Source organism: Rhinolophus sinicus, linkage group LG02 (genome assembly GCF_036562045.2).
Source record: "Rhinolophus sinicus isolate RSC01 linkage group LG02, ASM3656204v1, whole genome shotgun sequence".
Taxonomy (NCBI): domain Eukaryota; kingdom Metazoa; phylum Chordata; class Mammalia; order Chiroptera; family Rhinolophidae; genus Rhinolophus; species Rhinolophus sinicus.
In genome coordinates, this window is record NC_133752.1 from 17,641,876 (window position 1) to 17,663,062 (window position 21,187).

General features: G+C 35.4%; 1 protein-coding gene and 2 pseudogenes across 8 annotated transcripts in view; 2 read left to right on the forward strand and 1 right to left on the reverse strand.

Moving 5' to 3' along the window:
* TBC1D19 (TBC1 domain family member 19) overlaps positions 1 to 21,187 on the forward strand; it is a 112,978-nt gene that overhangs the window by 41,608 nt on the left and 50,183 nt on the right. For 7 of the 8 annotated variants that reach the window (XM_019743920.2, XM_074322109.1, XM_019743921.2 and 4 more), the window contains exons 8-11: positions 1,667 to 1,777; positions 7,339 to 7,411; positions 18,903 to 18,941; positions 20,486 to 20,598. In XM_019743920.2, coding sequence (XP_019599479.1) covers positions 1,667 to 1,777; positions 7,339 to 7,411; positions 18,903 to 18,941; positions 20,486 to 20,598 — 336 coding nt within the window. The remainder of the gene's footprint in view (positions 1 to 1,666; positions 1,778 to 7,338; positions 7,412 to 18,902; positions 18,942 to 20,485; positions 20,599 to 21,187) is intronic. The other variant, XM_074322099.1, reaches the window with a different exon arrangement.
* LOC109453818 (pantothenate kinase 3) lies at positions 12,028 to 13,114 on the forward strand (annotated as a pseudogene).
* LOC109453817 (gem-associated protein 2) lies at positions 14,784 to 16,068 on the reverse strand (annotated as a pseudogene).

Here is a 21,187-nt window from a genome sequence, read left to right on the forward strand (position 1 = left end):
TAATTTTTACATGTTATCTTTAACTGTGTTTTCTCCTTGGTAGTCATACATTCTGTTTCCTTAAGGATTGTTGCTGAATTGATCCTTTAGTATTCATGCTAAGATTCTTCTTTAGTTCGAGAACATTCTCTTTAATTATTTCCTTAGTTATAGTTTCTGCATTTCTAGTATTTTATATTACCCATGTATTCATAATTTCTTTTCCTTTTCTGTTTTTATGTTTCCCATGCAATATAATACCTTATTTGTGTAATTAGCATAAAATTGTGCTGTTCTTTATTAGTCTGTGTTTAACATTGTTGATTCTTTGCTAAGCCTTTTTTTTTTTTTAATTAATTAATTAGTTTATTTTTTTCCTTCTTCTACCTCTCCCACCCACTCCAGTTCAAGCCATTGTTTCTCAGTCTAGTTGTGTAGGACACAGCTCCCTGGCCCATGCTGGTATTATGGGCCTTGCACTCCCCCTGGCTGAGGGGTGGGTCGCCAGTCGTCGGCTGGCCACTCACAGCAGCTTTTGCCGGCTGCCAGCCATGCTGGCCACTGGGCACTCATGGTGGCACATGGTGGCCCACAGCAGCCTGTGGTAGCTCATACATAAGAATTTTTTTTAAATTAAAGTTTATTGGGGTGACAATTGTTAGTAAAGTTACATAGATTTCAGGTGTACAATTCTGTAATTCATCATCTATATCTCACATTGTGTGTTCACCACCCAGAGTCAGTTCTCTTTCCATCACCATATATTGGAAGAAGAAATTTTTAAATAAAATTACTCATCATAACATTATATAGCAATAAACACTACAAGTACTATAATTTTTAAAAACATAATATGTTATGAACATTTTTTCATATCATTACCTACATTACTTATATTAATTGAGGCATGTTACACTGTATATTCTTATATAAATTAATCATAATTATTTAAATAATTCCCTCTGATGTGGGAATGCTTAAGTTGTTTTGGTGGGATGTTTAAGTTGCTTTACGTTCTTCGTTATAAACAGCACTTCATTAACATTCTTTCTGCAATATTTTTACAAACATCTTTATTTCCATAACTACACTCATAGAAATGAGATTCCTAGATTAATGGATATGCAAATATCTGACTTTTTTATCTGCTTAATTTTGAAAAGTATATAAATGGTCTTTCTTGTTAGCTTGGCGTCTGAAAATTTCCTCTTTTTTTTCCCATGTAGGTTTGATTTAGAGGTGCTACTCTGCAATATTACTTCACCCTCTTTCTTAAAACATTGTCTGTATTTGTTTTTAAAAGGGTTAGAGTTGGTTCTAAAATTTTCCCTGGCAAATTTTATAATCAAGCATTTAAAAAGTTTGTTCTATCACCTTCCCTGGAAAATTATTATAATCAAACAATTTTTATTTTTTCTTACCATCAAAAAGTTTTTCTTTAAAACTAAATTCCTAACTTTTTAGTTTTATATAGTAGATCATCAGTTGGACTACTAAGCCATCCTAATTAAAGCATGTTTATGGCATTTTCACATTTTAGTATAATTTTAGAATGTCACTAGAGTATATGCATAACCCCAGATAGTTTTTAATTTTGTGGTGATACAACAAGAATATGACTGCCAATTTTATAAGTGTAGACATCCTATAAAGAAACTAATTAATTTTGTTGGATTTGTTTTTAAAGGTATTAATTAATCTTCGCAACCCAAATTATGAAAATGGTGATTCTCTTAGTTTCAGGACTCATTTGGGTTTAATTCAAGTTCCTCTGAAAGTAAAAGACATCCCTGAATTGGTAAGTATAGGCATCTAAAAACCAATGAGCATATTTTAGAAAACAATCATTAGAAAAATATTTTAGTGCAGCATATATCTAACCAATAGGACCATCTGCTAAATAAATAAATAAATTGAAAAGTTTCTTTTTTATTGTAAATGTGTCATATACAGAGTGAGTTGCTCTGCTAGTGGGATTAAAGATGAGCTGACATTGACCTATAAATGCTTTTGCTTATTCCTCATTTCACTAAACAGCATAGATTTATAAGACAGCTTGTTGGGGTTCAGGTGCCTGATGTATGACTATAAAATGGATTGAAATACATTGTGAATTTCATAATTTTTTAAAAAGAATATACATTTTTTAATTCAACCAACCTTTATTAAGCTCCCAACATGGTGAGGCCCTGAGGGAGATAAGGGAAAGTAAGGAGAGAAATCAGTTGATTGTCTTTCAGCTCCAAATCTACCTTTTTCTGCTCTGCTTTGTTATACTGGAACTGGACCTTATAAACTGTCTTTTGCCACCTGGCTTCGTATTAGGCTTTGTTACAAGGGTTCTGCAAGGACCCTGCAGGATCATCATAGCAGGAGAAAGAGGCTTCCTTTCCTGGTTCCCTTGTGTGGGAACCAGCTGATGGGCATGCAGAAGACCCAGTAGCACTCACCTGGGAAGCCCTTACCCAACCAGCACTGGCCTGTACCCTCTGGCAAGTTTTGTCACCACCTCTGGTCTGCATGTTCCTGTGGCAACCACTTCCATCGCCAAAGAGATCTGAATCTCAGTCTTGAGGGCTGGGGAGGAGACGCTTTCCTGTATTCTTTGTCCCTTCTTGATTCGCTGTCCTTCAGCCTAGAAGTCATGGTTGCTTTCTGTATTTGCTAATTCTGTTTTTTCCTGTTCACATTTCTGGTATGGTTTCTATTTCCTGATTGAACACTGACTGATACAAGAAGCAAGATGATGTTTTACATAGGACTTTGGAAAGCTCAAGAGTTGGAGAGCCCACATGTTATAGAAGGCCATGCTGAGCCATGGGGCTGAATGTGGAGATTGTATGAAAGTCTGTATCAGGAGGGGTTAGACATGCCCCAGGCCCCTACCCCCCTGCATAGTCAGGTGACTACTCCTCCCCATAGGAGACCAGAGGCATGTTCATTAGAGAAACAATCAGAAGGGATAAGAACTCAGAGACCTCAGATACAAAGCAGGACAGAAATGAGGCACTGTATGGAAAACAGAGGAATTAAGTGAAAGTTAAATGAATGCTGAGATTAATTCCCTCATCCCTTTCCACCACTACTATGCTTTCCCAGTTCTCTCCTTCCTCATCCTGCACCAGAGAAGAGACTAAGAGAGCTTTGAAGAACCCTCACAAACAAGGTAGCTGGCTGGCTATCAAATTGCCTCCCAGTGAAGCCCACCACACTACTCCCAATCCTTGCAGACGGATCTTCCAGTCAGTTTTTTATTGCCTCCATCATAAATGACCAGCCTGGGATCTACGGATACTTGAAATCTTCCAATTTGAAAGGCAGCAACCAAAACTAAGACAGACAAATGAAAAAATAATAATAATAGCAAAAATAGCCAATGTATGGAATGAGCACTTATGACCACTAATAGTTGTTTCAGGTTTGAATTACATTCACACTCACAGGATACAATGGGCCATAACCTGTCACCAGGTTCACTTAGATTTGTAGAGTGATACAGAACAGAAAACAGCATGTCAGTATATCAGCATGCCATTATCAGATAGATCCTCACTGGAAATCCTTACATCCAACCAGATGCTACTCGTTAGCCCCCACAAGGATTGCATGCAATTGGAGGTGACAGGGTCACACAGGGAAGTCCCATATACAATGATAACCACTTCTTTCAGTGCACATGAACACAGCTTCCAAGTACTCTCAAGGGACACCACAGCAGGCAGCTAAATCCTATGTTTTCCAGTAGATTTTTTATAATCCACTCATAGTCTTCCTTTTCAGATGTAATTTACCAGTTAAGCATCAAGCATCATTTTTTTTTTTTTTTTCAGTAAATGACATTGCTTAGTAGTATAGCTGGCTCTCTTTAATTTTATTAAAATAACAAAATATAAGAGAATGGAAAAGAGCTTTTAGGAATAAAAAATATGGTATACAAAAAAAAAAGAAAATCAGTAGAAGAGTTATAAACAAAGCCAAGGAAATCTGTCAGAAGACCCAGCAAAATAAAAAAGCTGAAAAGATGAAAAATAAGAGAGAAATGGTTTGTTTGTTTGTTTGTTTTTTTTTAATTAGAAGGTCAATCCAAGAGAGTTAACATCTGACCAATTGGAGTTCCAGAAAGAGAAAACAGAGATAGGGAAATTATTATAATTTCCAAGGACTGAAAGACAGAAACCTCCACTATGAAAAGGCCCACCTAGTACCCAACACCATGGATAAAGGAAGACCCATAGCAAGGCTCCTGAAAAGAAGACTAAAAACCTTTTATAGAAGAAAAACTGAGTACATGTCTAAGTATCAGGAGTCAGAGTGGCATCTGACTTCTCAGCAGCAGGAGACTGGAAGCCAGATGATTTTGAAGTCATGCCTCTAAAAATCCAAATGATTTCAAGCCTAGAATACTGTATGTAATCAACAGTCCGTCAAATGTGAAGTTGGAGTAGACACTTTCAGATGTACGTGATCTAAAGTATTTACTCTCATTCAGGGAGCTATTGGTAGAAGTGCCCCCAAACAAGGCCATAAACAAAAAGAGCAAATAGAGGACCCAGGAAACAGGATTTCAACCTAAGAGAACCATTTCCAGAATGATAATGAAGACAAAGAAACTCCAGGACAAAGGCTGTGCACAGCCATTCCAGATTGGAGCAGGAGATCGGAGGGTTCCAGGATGAATGCCTGCAAGAAAAACACCAAAAGTCAAGATGATCAGACAGGTTTGACCATAAGCAAAATTATATTGAGGAGGGTGTTTTCAAAGTTGTTCAAGGGTGTAAGAAGTATATGATTAGAGAAAATTGTCTAAGTGAAAAATTGTTTAATTATGAACTGAACGAAGTGAAGTACAAGAAAGGAAACACATTTCTAGCATATTATGTGGCTCAGCAGTGAATAATGTTTAAACGGTCATAATAATGCTAACTCTTAATATGGATTTAATCAAGAATTGATGTATAATTATATTGGAATGATGGAGAAAGGAAAAGAGAAGTACATGAGCTAAAATCCTCATTTAGCATAAAAATCAATAGATATCTGAAACTGGTAAATTAAAAATAGCAATATGCACTTGTTACTTGAAATATGGAGATCTATACCAGAAAGAAAGCTGAAAATGATTTTCCCTGGATTCTGGGTCAGTTATGAGTGAATGTGTGTATGTTTTGTTGGGGAGAAGTGTGTAAGATAGGAACTGCTATTTTGTTGACTAATTTTCAAGAAACTGGCTATACTAAGAGTATGGTTAGTCCTTCTCTTCCTGTGGCCATTAGGCATAGTTGTTCCTGCCTTCACTGAATCACATGACCTGGAGATGTGATGATTCTGGCTCCAGAATGCATGGTTTATCTGTGACCCTGGTCTGTCTAGATGAACTTGGTGAGGCTCAGTTAGTCTTGTGATTCTACAATGGATGGCCCTAAACCTAGTTCACAATGGTATATAGACGTATACAAGTTAAAAGGAAATTTCTTAATACTGAAATATATTAACTGTAAAGTGAAGTTGCTGATTAATTCCTGTTTGCTAATTCAGTCATGTGGAGGCAGCAGGTTGGAACCAAAGTTCAGTAGTGTGGTTTAATACTTATTGAGCCCTCCCCTATGTGCCACTTAGCACCATGCTAACTACTGGGGGTGCAAATGTGTATGAGGCAGTCCCCCTCTTCCAAGAGCTTCAGGATAGTGGGGAGATGGATATTAAAAATGATCATGTCAATGTGATGTGATTATATGCTTTGGTAGAGGCTGACAGAAGGTAATACATGTGCATAGAGAATTGCTTAAATCAGCCTGGAATATCAAAGAAGATGTCCCAGAAAGCATTGTGTCTTGGGTGAGTTTTGAAGGAAATCTAAGATTAGGGCCCAGGTCTACTGATGTTGAGTAAAACATAGTCCAGAGCAGTGAAATAGAAAATGGATGTTCAGAGTTGTTTATGTTCCTAACATGTCTTAGCATGAGTCTATTCTCCATTGTGAGTATAGAACCTAATACTGAAATATTTATTGGACTTAAGTCCCTCTATAGTATGAAGGTCAAATTTATTAAAAAATCAAATACATTATTAATTCTAATGATTTCAGTGAAGGATGAGTTTTAAATAAATGGAAGGCAGTGCTTGAGAATGGAAGAATTAACATTAAATTTTTACCTCTTTAGTCATTAAAAATTAGTAACTTATGATGCAGTGCTTTTTTAAAACATAGACAAAAATGAAGTTTAGTTAAAAATTGAAATATAATGGCAGTTATTTAAAATCAATACAAAAATGAAATGTGCGTACGTATTAGGCTGAATAACTGTCTTGTGAGGGACATTAATAAATTACTAACTTAAATAATAATAGATAATTTGGAAAGATTAAAACTAATTCCATTTTTTTAAGGAGAAGGAAGTTTGATTTTAGCAATTAGAATAGTAACAAAACACTGAGGCAAATATTAATAGAAATATTTAATTACTTAGGAAAGAAAAATAATATCAATAATATGGGGTTGTTATATATTTTAAGTAACAGACAAACATGATTACTTCCCCTAGACATTACTAGATAAGTAGAGGAAGTCTGGAGAATAAATCTAATTTATTAGTATTTTAGCAGAGCACTTGATGGTCTAATTTTACTTAAAAATTAATTTATGTTGTTTTGGATATTTGCAGTGTTTAGTTGACTAAGAGCTGACTGAAGTAGAGTACCATAGAAAGTAGAGATACAGAATTGTGTTGGTAATTTTAGACAATGATTGCTAGAAGATAAAATTGACAATTGCTGCATATATTGTGTGTATATTTGTGTTTCAGGAAAGATTTGAATGTTAATAGTTCTTTACTCAAAGGATAATTATAATTCTTTACTGATTAGCCTATTACCTAAAAAAGGCAAAATCAAGAACTACTTTAAAAACAGTTTTTTAAAAAAACATTGGCATCACTAATATTGGTCAGAACGCATCAAAGTAAAACTTTTTCTTAGCAGAAATTAGGAGAAAGAAAAATACTATTAAAGGCTCTACATTTGGAAAAATATTGTGTTTCTTTTCCCAATATATATAATTTTTTCCTAAAAGCTTTTATCTTTTCTATTCACGTTTATTTCACATGAAAATAATAAATGTTACATAGCAATACTTATAATAAAAAAATGTATAGTTGTTCTGCTCCTTAATTTTGAGCTAGTGTGTTACTATTTAAATGTTCAATAATGTCCTTTTCTTTTTTAGATATTTGAATGAAGCAAAGATTTGTTTTACATTGTGATTTTTATTTACACTGACATTTAGGTGAAGGTGATTTTTTTTTTTAATGATGTGTAGCAAAGTCTGAGATGTGTGTTAACACTATGTGTGTTATTTTTCAGAAAGAATTCTTTGTAGAACTTGGCTTAACTACAGGACAACTGGGTATAGATGATTCCACACAAGTGCCTCCCGGTTAGTATTTCACCCATATGGCATATAATTCATGGTAAATGAGGGTGAGGTGAAGGTTGATCTTGTCATCTCCAAATTAATCTAGTAATTTTTTTATGTCTGAAAACTAAGCATGCGTTTTGCCTTTCCTTGGTTACTCTTAATTATCGAACAGAATCCTGTATGTTGTAATTATCAGAGTTCAATTAGATCCTGTCTTTTTATTTGAAGATCTTTAAAATAATTTTGAAAAGTCATTGTACATACATAAGTCATTTTGTTGGCAAAATCTTCATTGGCAACACTCATATTTCCCTTTACTGGCCATCAATATCTATTTTATTATTTTACATATTACCAAACTAAGCTAACATGACATTCTACTTTGAATACATTTAGCCTTTAAAATTAGGGTCTTTTAAACTTTAGCCATCCAGAAAACTTCCCTGACTTTTCTTTTTTGTCATAAATGCATTCCGTTTTTCATAAAAAACAGATTGATATTGAGGTATAATAAAAAGAAAGTAAAAATTGACTTAAAATATGGGAGACCTATGTTGTACTAGAAATAATACTAGGCAAGAGTCAGGAAACTGTTTTAGTCTTGCATCTGCCGCTGGTCAGCTGTGTGTTGTGGACAAGTCGTTTTATGTCTCTGCACTTGTTTCTTCCTCTATAAAATAAAGAAGTTGGGTATTTATTGTTCTTAATAATAATAAACATAATAATAAACAGTTACTGAGCATGTACTATGTGTTATATGTGTATTATCTCATTTTAACCTCTCAGCAATCTAGAAGGTATGTTTTTTACCACTTTTAAAACTTTATTAATATGAGATGTGATCAAACAATACAATGAATGTTTAAATAAAAAAATTTATTACAGTAAAAGACACATTGCCATTAATCCCCCTCAAAACTCCCCCTCACTTCGAACACTCTTCTCCCATCATTCTTGCCACTTTCTGAAGCAGTTCTGGAAGTCCTCTTTCATAAATGTCTTTACTTCATCCTCCACCATGACAACGCTCCATGTCACACATCGCTTCTGCTATGGCAGTTTCTGACAAATTAAAAACATTATGGTGTGCCCTCATCCACCTTATTCACCAGATCTGGCACCTTGTGACTTTTGGCCTTCCCCAAAGTCAAAATGACCATGAAACGTAAATATTTTGAATTGATTCAGGTCATCGAGGCCGTGACAGTGCAACTAAAGACACTCATGAAAGAGGACTTCCAGAACTGCTTCAGAAAGTGGCAAGAAGGATGGGAGAAGAGTGTCTGAAGCGAGGAGGAGTATTTTGAAGGGGATTAATGGCAATGTGTCTTTTACTGTAACAAATTTTTTTAAAATTTAAGTATTCACCATATTTTGTGATCACACCTCATATATAATACATATGGAAAAGCATATATATATCATGAGAGAATGGATGAATGAGTTTTTATGAATTGTATACACACAGATCAATAAATTGAAGCCCCCTCTTAACCTCTTTCAATCTTTATCACTGTGTCAAAGATAACCACTATTCTGATTTCCACCAGCATAGATTAGCTTTGACAATTCTATGAATTAAAACATACAGAAGTATGTACTCTTTGATGTTTCACTTTTTTTGTTCAACGTTATGTTTGTGAAATTCAGCCATATTGCTGAATTGTAAATCTTTTTTCTTTTTACATTATAGTGTTCCATTGTATCAACATAGCACACACTTATTTATCCATTCTATTGTAGGTGGGTATTTGGGAAATTTCAAGTTTGGGACTCTTCCAGATAAGGCTGCTAAGAACATTCTAGTATGTGTCTTTTGGTAAATATATGTATACCCATCTGGGAATGCAATATCTTGGTCCTAGGGTTTGCATTAAGTTCACCTTTAGTAGATAACGGCTAAAGAATTTTTAAAAGTGGTAGTAGCGGTTTACACTTCCACCAGCAATGTTTAAGAGTCATGGTTGCTCTATATGCTTGTTAATGCTGGCTATATCCCATCTTCTTTGTCTTAGTCATCCTGGTTGCACAGAGTGGTATTGCATTATGTTTTATATGATACGAGTAGAAGTGTTACCAACATTTTAAAGTTGAAGATGTGGAGATGTTAAGTAACTTGTCCAAAGTCACAAAACTAGTAAATGGTGGAACCAAGATTCAAAACTAAGCAGTCTTCCTTCATGAATGGGAATTGGTGTCTTTGTAAAAGATATCCGACAGATCCCTAGCACCTTCCACAGCGAGACAGTAGTGTACCACCTGAAAGATGGTCCTCACCAGAACCTGACTATATTGGCACCCTGATCTTGGACTTCTAGCCTCCAGAACTGTGAGGAATAATTTTATGTTGTTTATACGTAAACTAACCAGTCTGTGGGTATTTTGTTATAACAGCTGGGAACTAAGACAACTATCTTCTACTTCTGTATGATAGCCATACATATCTAACAAAAGGAAAAGGGAATAGTAATATACCTTGAATGATATTTATGTGTTTCACTTTTGAAATATCCTAAGCAGTGTTTTAAATTATACTAAACCTTATAATAGCTATGCTTTAGAAAACCTATTTATTATTCCTTAGAGTACAGTTCTTTTTTCTTTGATTCACTCATAATATAACAAATATGTGTAAGACCCTGCTAAGGGCCAGGGACTAGTGAATACATAGATACAATGTAATCTTTGCTTTTAGGGAAGACATAGTAGAAAATAAGTTTCATTTAAGAATTGGTATGGTACTTGCTATTATTATATGCAAAGGACAACTGGGATAGAGTAGAGCACCTAAATCTGCCTGGGGGAGGTTGATAATCTCTTTAATTTATGCAGTCATTTTTGCTCTCCCTACTTCTCAATGTGTTTGTGTTTGTCTAGAAGCAAGTTTTATATTTAGGGTTAAGTTTAAGTGTGACTTAAGGAACTATATCCTTTTTACTCATCTTTACAAACCTGTGTTACCTATGTTTTATCAACACTTTTATACAATTTTTATATTTGAAGTGCATTCCTCACTCACTTACCAGCTGTTGTATAAAGGTCAGGAGAAAAGTCCTTACCTTTGTAATACAGAATCCTTATTTTAAATACACACACACACACACACACACACACACACACACACATACACACATACACTTCGGAAACCATTTATAAGACCCATGATAAAAGGGAAGCAGGATTTGCCTTCTTTCATAAGGCTTTATGATGAAGGGGGGGTGTCATAATCTGATACTATGTCTAAATATACATAATAATGAATCTTATTAGGTATAGGTTCTACTAAATAGATTTTCTACAGCTTACTATTTCTAAAAGAAAAAAACATCTCCAGTTGGCCCAGCATTTCCTGAAGTGTGTTGCATGACGCATTCACCCAATGGCCTGTGAAAAAGACTTTGTTGTCAAATAAGGTTTGGGAAAGGCTGTGGCATATACCTTTAAAAAATATGCAGTGTGCGTTACTATCTTAAAGACTATGAGACTAAGTGAACTTTTAGCTCAGCATCTCATAAGCTCATTTTACCAGAGAACTTTTTGTTTCCAAACAAGATCTATTAACATAACATAGATGCATCTATTAACATAGTGGTTCTCAGAACATCCTTTGAGAAACACAGGTTATAGTTTGGAAATTCTGGTTCTGACCTCTTCGGGTTTCTTATTCTTGGACTAGAAAATAGCACTTAACCATGTTTCCCTGAAAATAAGATCTAACCGGAAAGGAGGCCCTAGCAATTGTTTTCAGGATGCTTGTAATATAAAATAAGCCCTACCGTATTTCCCCCAAAATAAGACCTGGTCTTATATTAATTTTTGCTTCAAAAGATGCTTTAGGGCTTATTTTATGTTAGGAGCATCCTGAAAACTCATGCTAGTGCTTATTTTTCCGGTTAGGTCTTATTTTTGGGGAAACACGATAGAAAGCAAAATCATTGTATTTCACGTAATTGAATAGTTACTTTCGGTAAAGAAGTCTTTTTATTTTATTTCATACTACTTTCAGTGATAACACACTATTATCTACTTTATAAGAGACATGAATTGACTGACAACTTTTGATTCTTTGGTTACTGAGTCTCAGCAATTATAGCTAATTAAAGTGAAACTGGTAGTTATTTTATATGCTGTCTTTGAAATAAATATATTCAAATACTTTAGTGATAGGAAATGATTATATGTTGTCAGGGCCCAAACATATAATCATTTGTTTACTTGGTCATTATATAATCTGCTCAACTACCTAATTCAGAGCCATTCAGAGTAGAACAAACTAAAAAAATAGGGTACTCTGGTCTAAATATTCTATTTAGTAAAATCAGCTTCATGGATAATTTTTTAAATCTAAAAAGTTAGGGTCCTGGCCACCCCTCATGGGGGTGGAGGACCGGCCCCGAGGCTGGACCACATGTGAGGCGCCACCGCCCCTCCCTCCGGGCAGAGGGAGCAACCCGCCAGGCCTGCGTGCTGCCCAGCCACCTCCGGAGTCACCAACACTGCCCTCCTGCACCGAGCCCACGGCTGCCCCTCGCCCGTCAGCCTGTCACCATAAAGATCAAGGATGCCAGGAAACCCTCTTTCCCATGGTTTGGCATGGACATTGGGGGAACTCTCATATTTTGAACCTATTGATATCACAGCAGAGGAAGAATAAGAACCTGAGAGCTTGAAAAGTATTCAGAAATATTTGACTTCTAATGTAGTATATGGATCCACTGGTATTCGGGATGTATACCTTGAACTAAAGGCTTAACACTTCTTGGATGAAGAGGGAACTTGCACTTTATCAGATGTCCAACCCAGGACCTGCCTACTTTTGTTCAAACGGGAAGAGATAAATACTTCCCAACACTAGGCATGGTGCTATGTGCTACAGGAGGTGATGCTTACAAGTCTGAAAAAGATTTTTGTACAGTTGGACATCTCTACCTGCACAAACTGGATGAACTTGACTGCTATATATAGATTCTGTCAGTTTCAGTGGACAAGCAGAGCGCTATTATTTTGCTAATGCCTCAGAAGCTGAGCGAGGCCAAAAGATGCCTTTTAACCTGGATGCCCCCTGTCCACTGCTGGGCTCCGGGGTCAGCATTTTAGCAGTCCATTCCAAAGACAACTATAAACGAGTAACTGGGACAAGCCTTGGAGGGGGTACCTTTCTGGGCTCATACGGTTTATTGACTGGCTGTGAAAGTTTTGAAGAAGCTCTTGACATGGCAACCAAAGGTGATAGCACCAAAGCTGACAGCTGGTCTGTGATGTTTATGGAGGAGATTATGAAAGATTTGGTCTGCCAAGTTGGGCTGCAGTGTCTAGCTTTGGGAATGTGATTTATAAGGAAAAGCAAGAATTTGTTAGTAAAGAAGATCTAGCAAGAGCTACTTTAGTTACCATCACTAATAACATTGGTTCTGTGGCACGGAATGTGTGCTGTTAATGAGAAAATAAACAGTTGTCTTTGTTGGAAACTTTTTACATGTCGGTACTCTCTCAGTGAAACTTTTGGCATATGCACTGGATTATTGGTCAAAAGGTCAACTGAAAGCATTGTTTCTAGAGCATGAGGGATACTTTGGAGCAGTTGTTGCACTTCTTGCTCTGCCAAAGTTAGCTAAAGTGTCAGGTTTCTCTCTGCTAATAAATGTCATCCAAGAGGAACTGAAAACCAGAGGCATTATTACTGCCTTATTTGTCACTGGGAACCAAAGGATAAAAAAGTAGCACTATTCGTGTTGATTTTTAAATGTCAAAATGGTAAGCTGCTAAATGTTGCCATATTAAAGGAGAGAACTCGGCAACAGGTGAAGTATTTCTAATTGAAATTCTTTCCCTTCTGTGTATAGCAGGTGTTAAATCCTTAAATGCAATACAGCCTTTGATTTTTGAGCTTTCTCTCAAAAAAGATTTTCTATTTATTTTATGGGGCCAACTTGACAGTACTGTATGCTCAAACACAAATCTTAACAATCTCAGAAATGTTTAACTCATAAAAATGATTGATTCTGAATGTTTGTTACAAGTCTGTTCTGCTATGTGTGTTTTGGTTACTAGTAAGCAGAAAGTAACATTCCCTGTATCAAAATTAATTGAAATGGCAATCAAAGGTGGTCATTTTTATGTGATTTTAGAAATTGTTAAGGCAATATTAGTTATTCATTATTGCAGTTTTCCTAACATGCCCCTGCCCCAAAACACATTTACATGAACTTTCCCTAGAAGTACGTTTTTCAAATGCCACAATTTAATTGAAATACTATTGTTAAATATTAGCCAGAATTTCAAATGAATCCTAGAAAATGAACGTTTGGTGATGTTGAACTTTCTTTATTTTATTAGTTAATCAGTACATTTTAAAATGTTTAATTACTTATTTGAAAGCCCATTCAGTGAGGTCCCAGGACTATTGTAATGGAGTATGGTTTGCATGCATTGGTAGAGAGTTCTGTGCTCTTTCTCTACCACATTTATCTCAGGCTCAAACTCAGTCATTTCTGTTTAATTAGGTCTGAACCATCAAAGCTAAAGATTTAATTCCATTATCAACAAAATCACATTTATTCTAAATGGATGTTATGGAAATCTGAAAGATGAGTTGTTTTGAAACTCTGAGATTCTGAGGCAGTAGCAGAATTATAAAAGGATCAGTGTTTTGTACATTGTGGTAATAAAAGAATTATAGTTCAAAAAACGTTACCTAATACTGAAAAGATTAGCAAATGGAAAATATAAGTACAGCACCCTATTAAATATTGCTGTGCAAAACCTGGACATCACAGAACAGGATTGTAGAAAACTGTGTGGAAATCTTAGCCTCGGACAGGTCTCCGTCTCCTTCTGTGACCAGATCTTACCACCAGCCTGCTACCGAGTTCAGGTAAGAAGTTCAAAGTGCCTGAACATGCGCTTTCTGCTCAATAGAGCATCAAGTGCCAAGATGGCTGACAGATTGCCAGGGAACCCAGGCTGTACTTACCCAGAGAGTCACATGGAGTTCATGACCTTTAACACACAGTGACCCCATTAATTAGAAAAGTTAACTAATCGCTGTTGTAGAATCTAACAAAAGCAATCATCAGGTCCTCTCTCAGGTGGTGGGGAGAAAGAAGAGGTAAGGAAGTTACACTGATTTTCTCTGGGATGGGGAAAACAGCTAAGTTCTCCCCCTCGTGGTATTATAGATTCTTTCCTTTTTTTCAATACAATTTTATGTGTATTCATATAAAACAATGAAACAGCACCAAGGACATTTGTAAAATTTCATCATACAGCATTGCATGTAGTTATAGAAAAACTTTAAAACTTGTCATCAGAAACTAGGTGGGGTTTTCCTAAGATACTTCAGATATTCAAATCCATACAAGCTATCTTCTGCGTTGCACAGTTTAAGACCCCTCACATAATGTTGAAGATGTGATGCAATCTGTACTTGAACTGGCATTGTACTTCCTCAGACTTTGGCTGCCTTCATCACAAGTATCTTCTATCCCTGAGAGAGATCAGCTACATCAAGATGGCTCATCACCTAAATCACATTGGTCAAAATACCTAGTAACCAAGCAGATTAATAAATTCAAAGCAGGAACCCTCTCATCATCTTTGCTGTCCACTAAGAGCCTGACTTCAGAGCGCCTTCTTGCAGGCTGTCGAATCAGTGGGTTAGCCTCAGGTGGTGATAAAGGTTTTTCAAGACAAGCCAATAAAGCATAAAGCCATCTTCCCAATTCTGGAGTAAAGTCTCTTTCTCCAAACCAATTACTCAGATATACCAAGACACTGGTTACTGTTGCCTGATTCATTCTGCTAACAATACTAAGCAAGGGAGGAAAACCAATTTGTATATAATCTATTCCAGGATTTTCATTTTTAGTTGGTCCAACAGCCCCTGCAGCACATAGCTGTTCACCCAGACAAAATTTTTTCCAGCGTTCTTCATCTTCAGACTTTGGCATGGTCATGTTACTATCCAACTACTGTGATTTCTATGTCTGTCCACTCTGTCGAACAACTGAAAACTGTGCCACTTGCTGCTGTTGCCACTGAAGTGTGGGGGAATATCCTTCAGGAGCAGGTTGGCGTCCTGAAAGGGAAACATTCACACTTTGCTTCCTTTTCAACTTCTTTGGGTCAGTTTGAGCTATCACGACATCTGGACATTAAGCTGCTTCAATCTGGACCCGCTTCAAATATTCCTGAGGCGTCCTCGGGGGTACGGAGGGATCGAAACTTTCTGTCAAGGCACAGAGATCCATTAACAACAGCCGGGGCATCAACTCTTCCACTGCAGACACCGCTGGTACCCACACTGTAGTTTCCAATCCAGCCAGTCCCCTATATATTCTTTTTCATTTGGTTTGTTTTAATTTTCAAATAACTTTTATGGAACTATAACGTGCATACTGAAAAGGACACAAAGGATACATAAGTATACAGATCAGTAAATTTTTACAAAGTGAAGACCTTGTATAACCCCCAGCCAGATCAAGAAATGAAATATCAGCATCCCGAAGTCCCCTTAGGCATACTTTCAGACTCTACCACCCCCCACATGTAACAGCTATTCTGACTTCTAACATCATAGATCAGTTTTGCCTCTTCTTTTACTTTATAGATATGGAATCAAACACCACGTACTCTTTTGCGTCTAGCTTCTTTAACTTAGTGTTTGTGAGATCCATAGTGGTGTGTGTAGTTATAAATTGATAAATCGTTCATTCTCATTGCTGTGTCATATAATCCATTGTATGCTATTTATCCGTTCTATTGATGATCATTTGAGTTGTTCCCACTATTTGGTTATTATCAATAGCGCTGCTATGAATATTCTTTTATATGTTTCTTGGTAAAAGTATATTTGCTTTAGGGTATATACCTGAGACTGAATTGCTGATTGTCTTAGGATGTGCATGTATTTAGTCTTTCTAAATGTTGCCAGTTTTCCAAGGTGGTTGTACTAATTTACATTCCTGCAGCCTTTGTATGAGAAGTTCATTTGCTCCATTTCCTTTGCATTTAGAATTGTCAGTCTTTTTCATTTTAGCCATTGTGTTGGGTGTGTATTTCATAAAAGTTTTAATTGAATTTCTCTGATGATTAATGTGGTTGAGCACCTTTTCATATGTTTATTGGTCCTTTGGATTTCCTCATTTGTAAAGAACCTGTTCAAGTCTTTTGCCCATTTGTGTCAGATAATTGCCTGTCTTTTTCTTCTTGACTTACTAGGAATTCCTTATATATTCTGCACACAGGTCTTTTGCTGGATATACATATTACAAATACGTCTTCCAACTCTGTGGCTTATCTTTTTCACTCTCAGCAGTGTCTTTTGATGAACAGAAGTTTTAAAATTTTAATTTGGCCTAGTTTGAGTCTTGTTGATCAATACTTTAAAAACCAACCTTTGCTTCTTACACATGATTTTTTTAAATGGCATTTGTATAGTGGGATTTTACCTAAGTAGTAGTAAGTCTTTTTCTTTTTAGATTTGCTTTAATGGTGGATTACAGTAGAAGTAGGACTTTGCAAATGAAGCTGACAAATATATTTATAAATTGAGATTTAATGACATACAAAATTATATTAATTTCAGGTATACAACATAATGATTCAGTATTTTTTTACCTTTATTAAAAATAATTCCAAAATATTCAGATGCTATTTATGGTTATAATTCTGAGTATTAACTCTTGGTATTAGCTATAGTCAATATATCAGTATTTCCAAATAGTGAATGAGGCACAACAGTAGCATTTGGAAATCAGATGGAAATATTACCTTCTGAAATTGTAGCTAAGAAGAATCAAGCAAAAAAATGATACAATAAGCCACCTGCAGAGTTCACCCACAATAGTGAATGTTTTATAAATAAATACTGGGTATCACCAAAAATTACCAGGCAGATGCTAATCAAAATAAAACTGATGTACAATAGATTGAAACTCCAGAATTTATTCCATGCTTATGGCAATCAAGAACACAAATGTTTGAAGACAAGGATTCTTTTTTCTATCTATTTAGTGGATATGTTGCCCCACAAAGAGATCCACTACCTCAGCAAGTACACAACTGGGTCCAAAGAAAGAGTCCTAAAAATGACTCTTGGGCACTAGCTCTTCCTATTAGAAAGCTATGCCCTGTTTATACAACCAGTCTCAGTGATCTGGTCGGATGAGTCTCTCATGATAAATTAAAACATTGGACGTCTGGCTTATACATTTACTTGTTATCTGTTGCTTATTGTGAGTCAGAACCCAGGACATATTAATCCCTGAGGAAATTGACAAAGGAGTGTCCACCACGTGCGTAACTGATGTCTGGACTCTGGAGTGGGGAAGCTCCAGCAAATTCCCTAACCTGCCAAAGGAAAATAAACATACTAGTCAGTCCACGAAGCATAGAGAGTCCCAAACAAGATGAACCCAAACAGGCCCACACCAAGACACATCATAATTAAAATGGCAAAGTTTAAAGACAAGGAGAGAATCTTAAAAGCAGCAAGAGAAAGGCAACTATTAGTAGTTACTTTCAAGGGAACTCCCATAAGATTGTCAGCTAATTTCTCTAAAGAAACTTTGCAGGCAAGAAGGGATTGGTACAAAATATTAAGTAATGAAAAGTAAGGACCTGTAACCCAAACTACTCTATGCAGCAAGGCTAGCATTTAAAATGGAAGGAGAGATATGCAAAGTGAAATAAGTCAGACTGAGCATGATTCAATATTTGTATATATTGCAAAATTATCACTACAGTAAGTCTAGTTAACATCTATCACCATGCATACCCGGTTTCCCCGAAATAAGACCTAGCCGGACAGTCAGCTCTAATGCATCTTTTGGAGCAAAAATTAATATAACTTGGTCTATATTATATTATATTAATTATATTATATTATACCTGGTCTTATAGTAAATAAGAGTGGATCTTATATTAATTTTTGCTCCAAAATACGCATTTGAGCTGATTGTCTGGCTAGGTCTTATTTTCGGGGAAACACGGTAGTTACAGATTCTTTTTTCTTATGATGAGAACTTTTAAGATTTACTCTCTTAGCAACTTTCAAATATGTAATACAGTATTGACTATTCTCACCATGCTGTGTATTACATCCTCATGACTTAATTATTTAATAACTGGAAGTTTGTACCTTTTGACTCCCTTCTCCCATTCCTCCCCCCGACCCCACCTCTGGCAACCACCCAAGGTTTGTGGAGGTTTCTAAGGCAAAAAATCAAAGATGAATGGGCAGAAATGTTTTTGTGTTGTGAGAAGATACTCTGTTTTAACAAAGGAAAATTATCAATTTTTTCTTCTGATTAAATGTACTTAACTCTCTTAATTTCTATAAACTTTAAACAACTTAGAAAAAAGATATTTCTATATACAAATTTAAATATTCTTATAGTTTTCTACAGAGCCATTCAGCTCTAAAAATAATTCAAAATAATATCAATACCAGAAAAAAATATCATTATAAATGTGTTTAATAATTTTATTTTATTTTTATCATTTTTAGAACTGTTTGAAAATGAGCATGTACGTATTGGACAAAAAGGTAAGCTTTTAATTATATTTATTATAAGTTCTGAAAATGAGACCATCCTAAGCAGACATCTGTATCACATATCCCAAATGAAATTTAATCTCTGAAAAGCTAAAAGCCTAAACAGGAGTAATATTTAACTATTAACACACAGATAATACAATGGGAATCTTTATAAAGAGGGGAAATGCATCATTTGGCTTCATCAATAAATGTCAGATGAAAAAGTCCACAGATGGTTCACTGAAAAGGAAATATAATAGTAAATGCAGATACACATTCTTCAAGGATGTTAGCTTAATCCATTCAGCAATAGAATTTCATTTTAAAATCAAAGAAGCAGGTTCTCTCTTTGATGCGCCCGCACACTTCTCATTAGTGTTAATGGGAATTATGCTCCTGCATCAGGAGAAAATGTAACCGTCACACGTCACCCTTCCCGAGGACTGTTCTAATGGTAAGACTTAATAACCGAGGCGGCTCCACTGTTCCGGGGAACAATTTTAATCCCATCTTCTGAAGATTTTTTTCCTTGGTTTTGTAAATCGTGTTTTATCTTTGAAATATGAAGTACAAATAACTCTTTGTGTCAGAATGAACCTTCTATGGCAATTTTATTGTCATATTCTAAGCTCCCTAGTTTAATTTTTCAAAATCATGTTAACTGAAAAGACGTCATTTGTATGATTTGACATTTTCATTGAACACAGTGGCAAATTTAAAATGTTTCATCTTTTTTTATTTCATATCATCTCTTTGTTTCATTTGGTTTGTCATTTTCATTTAGTATAAGATTTTTTTTTCTCTTTTAAGAAGAAAATACAAGAAACAGCACTGTTAGACAAATATCAGCAGTTGTCTAGTATGTCTTTTTTTTTTGGGGGGGGAGCTTTATTTCCAGACTGAATAGCTGGTATTTTCATTAAAGAAAACAAAAATGAAAATAAAAGTATAATAGATTGATTTTGTGAATTTGGCTGCTTATGAATAAATTTTGGCCTTCTTAAAAGGTTATCAGATCTTTTTGAGTTTTCTTTAAAAAATCCCTCTTTTCTGTTGATTGTGGCAGATAGGTAAGAAGTCCCCTAATAGAATGGTATCTTACATTCTTTGTAATTCTTAGCCATAATACTTCAGATACCATACTACTTCCAAATACTAGAACATTGATGACTTAGTAGAATATGCATAAGAGATTTAGGGTTTCCGTAGATATGACTTTACTTGATCATGGAATCCAAAACTGATTATATACATGCATCATTAGTTTCAGATTCATGGAGCTGTGGTTAAAGCAAAGTGGTCACAAGGTACCTACATTAAAAACTTTTACCAGGCAGGGTAGGAAGTGGAGGAGCTTAAGGCTTAAAACTTATATGGCTGGAAATAGGGCCACATCAAAATTCGGAGAGTAGAAGAAGGTTGCCGAGACAAGATGTATTTATGGTAGCTATCAAGATGAAATGTTAGCTTTCCAAAAGATTGTCAAGTAAAGATTTCAGTGTTATTTATTAAATGATGCATTTTCTAATGAGATTTTAATATACTCTTGCCAGTTCTAGTGGAACAAGATAGCGCCGCTGCTCAACAATATATCAGACAAGGGAGTCCCACGGCACTGAGAGCTGAGTTATGGGCGCTCATTTTGAATATTTCCAGTCAACCAGAGGTAAGAAGAAAAAGGGATAGGCCAAATCTGAACTAGTGATATTTATTTTTCAAAGGTCAGTTATTCAAAATAGAAATACTTTTGCTTATTAGCCTAATATTTATCCTTTTTTTAATTTTCACAATTACTGCAGTTTGAGTTCTAAGATAAGAGTAGCATAATTTAATCACAGTGTGCTTAACATAGAAGTTTTTGTTATTCACAATTAGTTGGTGTGCACTTACACATTCATCAGAACAATAAGGAAAATTTTAAGGACTGGAATCTGCCAGTTTAGATCAGTGAAGATGTGTGGTAGAATTGGGCCGTTAGAATAGGGAAAAATAAAGACAGGCAACTCATATAAGTAAATGAATGCTTTGTCCCTACAGTTACTTCTGAAATATGTACTGTTTTTATGGTTCTAAAAATTGACAGATTATGTGGGAATATTTGTATTTTAAGTATAAGAACAGTTTATTTTAGGAAGTATAATGAATATGAAGAGAACTCACCAGTGGACAGGTAATAGATTCAATAAAGAAAAACTATGTAAGACATTGATTGTTTTTAGAATACTTTTAGTGGTAATTTTTTTCTTAAGCTCATT